Source organism: Acanthisitta chloris, unplaced genomic scaffold, assembly GCF_000695815.1.
Source record: "Acanthisitta chloris isolate BGI_N310 unplaced genomic scaffold, ASM69581v1 scaffold45591, whole genome shotgun sequence".
NCBI lineage: Eukaryota > Metazoa > Chordata > Aves > Passeriformes > Acanthisittidae > Acanthisitta > Acanthisitta chloris.
Window position 1 is genome coordinate 17,061 of NW_008658555.1, and position 8,261 is coordinate 25,321.

At 40.4% G+C, this 8,261-nt stretch overlaps 1 protein-coding gene across 1 annotated transcript in view; it reads left to right on the forward strand.

Annotated features, from left to right (window-relative positions):
• TECPR1 (tectonin beta-propeller repeat containing 1) overlaps positions 1 to 6,682 on the forward strand; it is a 21,277-nt gene extending 14,595 nt beyond the window's left edge. The window contains exons 17-24 of the mRNA XM_009085118.1: positions 406 to 485; positions 784 to 840; positions 2,566 to 2,740; positions 3,893 to 4,028; positions 4,327 to 4,419; positions 5,134 to 5,240; positions 5,693 to 5,812; positions 6,485 to 6,682. Coding sequence (XP_009083366.1) covers positions 406 to 485; positions 784 to 840; positions 2,566 to 2,740; positions 3,893 to 4,028; positions 4,327 to 4,419; positions 5,134 to 5,240; positions 5,693 to 5,812; positions 6,485 to 6,682 — 966 coding nt within the window. The remainder of the gene's footprint in view (positions 1 to 405; positions 486 to 783; positions 841 to 2,565; positions 2,741 to 3,892; positions 4,029 to 4,326; positions 4,420 to 5,133; positions 5,241 to 5,692; positions 5,813 to 6,484) is intronic.
• The last annotated feature ends 1,579 nt before the right edge of the window (positions 6,683 to 8,261 follow it).

An 8,261-nucleotide genomic window follows, 5' to 3' on the forward strand; every position in this document is an offset into this window, starting at 1 on the left:
ACAGTGGTCTTGGGTAAATATTGTCTTAAAAGTTTTTTACTAAGTAGGTAAAGCTTAGCAAGTAGGAGAAAGACCTGAGCTCAGGTGACACAGCTTTTCTTCCTGGATTTATCATATTTAACCTTGGTTTGCCCAGTTATATATTAGTAGCAATCTTCCACAGTCAAAAGAATGTTAAACATTGAGTGGGGTTTGTTGTTTAGTGAGACTTAGACTGATCCTTTTCTCTTCAGCTGAATGAAAAAGACTTGGGAACCTCTCTATGAATTTCTATTTCAAGTATTAGAAGGTTTCCAGCAAGTCACTGCACTCCAAAAGGTGGAGGGAATAGCAGAAGAGGTTACTTCTATTCTACATTAGGTGTTGATTGTGCTGGTTACTCTCACTGTCTCCTTTGGACAACAGGTGTCTGATTGGTACATTGACTTCAACACGTCGGGTGGGACGGACCGGGAGGGCTGGCAGTATGCAGCAGACTTCCCAGCGTAAGGAAACACTTCTTCTGCCTAAAGTCCTACAGGCAAATGCCATACTTAAGTCCTCATTTCTTCTTGTTTGCTGTTTTGCACATTAACTGTGCTTTGAGAGGGACACAACACTGCCTTGATCACTGGGATTTGCTGGGAGGGAGGGCATAAGGTGAACTAAGCCAACTGCCACATCAGGCTTTTTGAAGTCAGCAGGTGTGTCTGGTGGGCAGATACAGACAGTGCTCTCAGCCTGGCACTGACACTGGAGATGCCTGACATCCTCATGAACACCTATTTAAATCTGTTTTGGCAGGTCCTACCATGGTCACAAGACAATGAAAGATTTTGTCCGACGGAGGCGCTGGGCAAGGTGAGCAACTAAGATATTACAAGTATAGAATATGTGTTAGATATAACCAAAATATGATGAGATTCAGATTAGACATCAGGAAAACCTTTTTCACTGTTAGGGTGGTCAGGCATGGGAATAGGTTGCCCAGGGAGGTGGTAGAGTCATAATCCCTCAGGGTGTTTAAGAGGCATTTAACCTGGCACTAGAGGATGTCATTTAGGGGTCACAGCAGAGTGACAGGTTAATGGTTGGACTTGATGATCTTAGAGGTCTCCTCCAGCCTTGATGAGTCTATGATTGTATATAAATAAGTTTTGAACTTGAATGCTAGCTGTTCACTTCAATCTCCTTTAGTTATAAGGGGAAGGGTCTTGTCACCCAATCAATAAAAGAGATTGCAAAGAAACCCACGATAAATCACCAGTCTCCAAGAGAGAAGAATCTTTAGCACTATGGCTTTAATTGTAAGCCTGTACAACAGGGTAAGGTAGTTACCCTATCTGATCTTGTGAGATCTGTAGATAAAAGTCAGTTATTCTCTGGATCTGATTTTCCATATGGTAAATGATTAATAGTAGAGTGTAGGTATATCAGTACCTATGAGGTCACTTGGAACAACTGGTAATATGTCTTTTATACTGATAGTGTTAGCATATGAATTCCACAGACTGTGTGCTAGGCCACAGCTAATCCACCCCCATTTCAGTCAGAGTACACCACGGTCAGTGCAACCTGGAAAACAGCAAACTGCCACTATATGCTATTAAGCTGAGAAAGTCTGTGCATTCCCTGTTTTTCCAGCTTTTCTATGCTTTCTATACTAGAGCATCTAATAGCTGTGCTAACAAATTGCTGTGAACTTACACACTGTTGGGTTTGTTATTGATGCTACAAAGTGAGTATTTTGCCCCTTTGTTATCCTGAAACATTCCAGGATATGCAGCAGAACAAATGGCATCCAGTAAATCAAAATGGTGACTTGAAATAAAATAAGGACATTGAGAAATACCCTCAGGTCTAAACATTTCCTTCTGTTTTAACTATCAACTGAAAACTGAAAACAAATAGGGAAGCACTCAGGGCTGGATCTAGTTCTTCAGAACTGGAAAACAGACAAATGTCCTGAGTTTTTTTAGGACATTCTTCATACACAAAATTATTCTGGTGAAAATAGAGTCTAATATAATTTCCATAATAGACAGCACAACTTTGATGCAGTTTGCACAGTATAAATACACCAATTCCCAGCATGACCTCCCAGCTCTCTAATTTAGAGCTGCCTTACCTCTGCCTGCCTCAAGATGCTATGTAACTTTTTAGCAGGCCACATCACAATAGGAATTGTAAAATTATTCCCTTAACCAAGACAGAGGAAGGAGTGAACTGGGTATGGAGTTCTCTCTGCAATTGGATTCATTGTCCAACTGTTGCCCAGAGAGTCTGAGAGAGCTTATGAGCAGTGTAGCACAAGTTGCAGGTTTTTGGGGTGGCCTTTGGTTTATAAAGTAACTTTCTTTGAAAAAAACAGAAGCTTTGAGAAATCAGTAAGAGATCAAAATTCAAAATGTGATGCAAAACATGACTGATTGTTAAAAACCTCTTTCAAACTAAAAATACTAATACTTAAAGAAAATTGCAACCTCATGAAAAGACTTCAGAATTGGAAGTCACCAATGGACTGGGAAACAAATTCAGTTATAGAAAGTACATGTTTCTGACAGGTCTGGGTTTTTTCTGCTTCAGAAAATGTAAGATAGTCACCAACGGGCCATGGCTGGAAGTGCCTCCTGTGACCCTGTGGGACATCTCCATAATTCCCAGTTCAGCTGCAGATGATGAAGAAACAGTAGCCCTGTGGGCAATCAGTGACAAAGGAGACGTGCTCTGCAGGCTTGGAGTGACACAGCAAAACCCAGCTGTAAGGCTCCCTCTTCCTTTTTACTGCCTTACTCATGTGTTAGATGTAATTATGCAAGCACACACACAATCACACAGTGCCTTCTCTCAGAGCACCTTGGTATCTTTCACCTTTTATGTGCCAGATCTGGAAGTCCTTGTCCATCAGCTGTAGCAGAGTTTGCTGCCCATGTTCCTTGTGCTTCTCTTGCATTAGCTCCCTTAGCTTGTGCCACAGCACTTGCAGGAACCTCTCTCAGCTCCTGTCCATCTTCTCATTCATGAACCATTTTACTTTCTGCACTGATAGCTTAGTTCTTTTTTTTGTTTGTTTCTTAAATTGTTGATAACCTGTATCCCATGTAAGTGAATTGCCAAGGAATAGAATTTCCCTGAAGTATGGTCCCAGTATAGTGTCCCTTGATATTAGTAGGAGTTTATCCTTGGACTTTTCTGGGCCTGGAATTAACTCTGCTTATTTAAGAGAGGTGGGACTGGACATACCTACAGATCTACATTTTTTTATGGACTGGCACAGAAATAATGAGCCAGTGTCCAGTAAAATGTGCAGAAATGCACAAAGAGTCCCAGTAACTTCTATAGGAATGTTTATTTCCTACTGATAGGCACGTGTTGAAACACTAAATTAGGGTGAATAGGCACTGATTTGACACCATATATACAACAGGGAAAATAATCTTAACTATGCTTTAGAACTGCAAGAAATTGAAAAAATCATTGGAAATTTTTTTTCCCCTTCCTATTCAGTCAGTTATAATGACAGTGCAGCAGCAAGCACTGGAGTACTGTGTCTGGAATGTGAAGACCCATATCAGTTGATTTTTGTGAGACTACTGTTCTGTGCAATCAAAACTAAGGGATTATTAAAAAGAAGGCTCTAGCCCAGCTCTTCAGACATGTAGGTGCCTAAAATCCAGTGATTTTAACAGCAAAGACTCTGTTATAGTCCAGCATAGCTATTTTCCTGGAGCTGTAGATCGAAGTATCTTTGAGGATCAGCAATATTGTTTCTGTTCAGTTGTAAAGTTATGTAAGAGTTAATCTCCAGAATATTTGTCACTGTCTTGGGTTTTTCCCATTTGGGAATGCTCAGCAATGTTTTGCTGCGGAGTTTTTAACCATTGCTTCACAATCTATCTTCCATGATTGTTAGGGGACGTCCTGGCTGCATGTGGGAACAGACCAGCCCTTCATTTCCATCTCCATTGGAGCCTTTTACCAAGTGTGGGCTATTGCTAGAGACGGTTCTGCCTTCTATCGCGGCTCAGTGTCTCCAAATAAACCTGCAGGTAAGTCCTTGTACCTGATCTCACACTCTGCTACATTGCCATGTCTGAAAAAGACCAATCTGCTTCACAGAGACCTTTCCCATAGCTGTGCAAAACTCTGCAGATGAATAGTATGCTAATAACAGCAGTTAATTCGCTCTTCACTTGCATGATTTAAAGTGTTTGTAAAAACATCCGCAGTGTAGTGGCATTCACAGCTCTCTTGCACAGCAGTGTAACTCAGCTGGAGGCATTTCCAGAACTTCTCGTGCATAATTCTGTTTTCTCAATGTTTTACTCAAGTATTTCTGACCTTTAGGTGACTGTTGGTACCATATTCCTTCACCTCAAAAACAAAAGTTAAAGCAAGTCTCAGTAGGACGAACGTCTGTGTTTGTCTTGGATACAAATGGTAAGGAGTTTTGAAAATCACTTGTCAGTGTCAACAAAAATACATCAGTGTATATCAGATTGATTTAAAAGGGAGAGGCTAAGGTAGAGCTTCTGCTTGGACAGATGATTACCGGTGCTCCACGAGGAGCAATATTCCATACTGGAAGATTTGGAGTAGGCAGTGCATTCCAGTACTGCTTCTGAAGACTTGATTTTGTTGTATCTGAGAGTGCCCTGGGTAACAACAATCCAACATCTGTGCTATTCCTGGGGGTAAGACATAGATGAATGTCAGAATTGCATAGCAGGATTTTGTCTGGAACCCTAGTACAAAACTGCAGAGCAATACTTGCCTGTTCAAAACCTAGAAACAGCCTCTTCCTTGCAAGATGCATTATGAAGCACCTTCTGTAAAAGAAACAAGCCTTTAACACCAGAGATCTTCAGCTCATTTGTTTTTGTCTTTTAGTTCATAGTTCCTTATATGAACATTTTTCCCCAGTAAATTTTACCAAAGAGAGTATTTGTTGTTTTCCTGGAAGGTTATAAAGAATAACTCTAGAAATACAACTTCCGAAGTAGGAATTTCATTGTCCTTCACTGTGACACATTAGCCAAAACCATAATGCATTTCCCCTGACCACAGAAAGAGTGAACTGCTGATTTGTTGTGTTGTTTACAGCACTTTAGGCAAAGCCACACTGAGCTGTAACCAGCACTCTTTATCCTACAGGCAATCTTTGGTACCGGCAGGGCATCACCCCGAGCTACCCTCAGGGATCTACTTGGGATCCTGTGTCAAATAACATCCGGAAAATGTCTATAGGGCCCCTGGACCAGGTGTGTATTGAGCTACCTCAGAGCTCATTAATTTATTATAAATTATGCATAACATACTTTAGTAATTAAATGTTCTGGAGAATTATTTTTGTTTATGTTTATTCCACAAAGTGATGGTCTAAGTTTTGGAATCCTGACAGCAAGACAAAGATGATGCCAGTGATGAAGCAGTGATACAGGCAGCCCTTTGATGTAAAAAGCCTTATTAATATCTTACATTTTTATTTTTAACAAGGCTATGTATTTTAACAAGGTTTTTCATATATTTAATCTCTTTCCTGCCAAGTTTTATCTGGCAATGGTTTGAATACACCACTGCTCTATGGTTGGTTTGGGTGTGTCTCTGCCCAAACCAGAGCAGTTTTGACCCAAGACTGACTTCTCAAAGAGTGAAACAGTTTTCACATCTGGGAAGAGGAGCAGATTTCATTGCCTCTCTTTGCTTTCTTGAGGTCTGGGTGATAGCTGACAAAGTGCAGGGAAGTCACAGCCTGAGCTGTGGGACAGTCTGCCATCGCACTGGGGTGCAGCCAATGGAGCCCAAAGGCCTCTCATGGGACTATGGGATTGGGGTAAGTGCTGGGGGCATAACACTGCCTGAAAATTGTGCAACCAGATGTCCATGGGCACACCCAGAAAGGAGAGTGCCATCCTACCCAGCTGGCAAGTGTTTGAAAGCTTGGATATACCTGCAGGAAACTGCCTTTTGTTCAGTTTCAGGTTCCTTTTTGAAGTTAGTATGTTAGCTGTGCAGTTACAGCTGGGAAATTGTTTATTTGCATGTGATAAATATTCACTTTAACTAGGTAATTTAAGTTATAATGGAAAAACTAGTGAAGTAAGTGCCATTTAAAAAAAAAAAGGTGGATTCCTTCCTGGTCTGCATGCACAGGATTATTCCTCATTGTTGCACCCTGCATTACTCAGTGCTTGAGAAAGGCTGTTTCAAGGGTTTGCTCCTTTTTAAGTTGGTGGAAAACCTGCAGTGGCTCTGGTATGAATGCCTGACCCTACTAATCTGAGTTCTCTCTAATAAAAATAATCCTCAAGTTTACTACCTCTATCCTTCCCCCTGTCAGGGAAATCTGTTATGTTTTGTTTTACAAGGAGCCTTTTTTCCTGATTCAGCCCAGAACAGGATTCCTTTCATCATGGATAAATAGTATAAAACTAGTAGTGCACATCAGATACTGCACTTGCAGGTGATGTTTATCCTTTTGAATTTCTGTCCCAATCTTTTGCAGGGTGGGTGGGAGCACATCACAGTCAGAGGAAATGCAACAGAAGCATCTCGGGTGGCTGTGCAGGACACCTCTGAGGAAAACCTTGCAGTGTCAAAGGATGGAGAAGATGAGGAGAGTAAAGGGAAAACAGAACACTTTAAAACCCCTCTGATGGTCAGTGAAAGTCAAGAATTGGACAGAAACTCTGTTAATTGTTAAGTTGTCACCATCTACATGTTTTAAACAAGCAACAGGCAGTGTAATTTAAAGAGAAACTAAATGTCTGTTGCTTGGAGAGAAAAACATGACCCTTTTGTGCTACTAATATCTTTGACTGAACTGGACTTTGCAATGGGGTATTTTAAATACTGACTTCTTCTACTACATCATGTGTAAAATGTGACTTGCTAGAGCTCATAGTTTTGTCAAAGCAGACAGGGTTTTAGCCACAATGTGTTTCTGACCCTTTACCATGGCTGCTACACACCATACAAATGTGAATATCTTTGCAGATAACTACATTTACTTCTTTTTTTATGGATAAAAAAGGAGAAATACAGTGTCACACACCTCGCACACTGTTCAGATCTGAGCACACGTGAAGATGTTGTATGAACTTAAATGAATTGCAGGCAGACAGAACTGGTCCTGTCTGTAAAGCATTTCCACATGCAGAGAGCTCTGCCCATGAGAATGCTCTGTGTGTCAGCATGTAGCTTGGGTCATGCTATTCTTGCTCCCATCAGCAAATCAAATCCTGTACAACTCAGCTGAGGGTGCAATTACCAGTAAGGGCCAATTTTTGCTGTCTTTGCTCACAGTGAGCAATATCTTAATCAAGAAGTGGAACCACTGGTTTCAGCAGGGCTATGTAGGGAGCACAGTCCTGTTCAGTCTGACTCAGTGACAATGTCTCGTTCCAAACTGTCAGTCCAAGTGGTGGTAAACTGTGTTTTGTCTTCATCTTAACTGAAACTGTGAAATTGAGGTATCAATGCCTACCTAATGAGGCTGGAAGGCACCAGGCACTTGAGGAGTTAGGCTGTGTTCCAAATCACTGCAAATTATGCTTTCATAGTGTAAAAGTCAAGAGAAGGTCTTAAATTCTGACTGTACAGTGGTAGGAATGCAAAACCACTTCACCGATATCAGGAATTTGCCAATGTCTACTGATGTGGGCTCAGATTGAAGCTCTGCTCCTTGTTTTTAGTAAGTGATTGATTCATCCCTTCTTCCAACAAGAAACCACTTTTTATTCTCAAAAAACACCCATTTTTCCTTATTTATAATAATTGGACAGTTTACATTCATTTTCCTCTGTGTGTGTGACTGTATTTGGAGTTATTTTTATATGAAGAGCAGTTTGGTGTGGTCTCAGTACTGTATTTGTAGAAGTATAACTTATGTTTGCACGTATTTAAAGACTATATTTGGTATTTAATGCCAAGGAAAGCACTGTTTCCAAGTCCAAATGTGAATGAAGATTGAAGATGCTTTACTGTTTAAAAAGAACCTGTTGATCTTTCCAGTCTGTGATTATAGAGATTTCTACAAACGTTGTGGGAGAACCATAAATAACATCTTTGCATTGATTACCTTAATAGGTTTTGCATAACTTGCACAGTCTCTTGTCCAAATAAATAACTTTATTACATGTATTTTTAGAGCATTATTAGTATTGTATTTTCTCTGTATTGTATCAAAAAGGGTTTTTTCCTTTTAATAGTCAGTGTTTACATATCCAACAATCAACCTGACTGCATACAATCAGCTTTATAATGTACCTTTGCATTTTTCC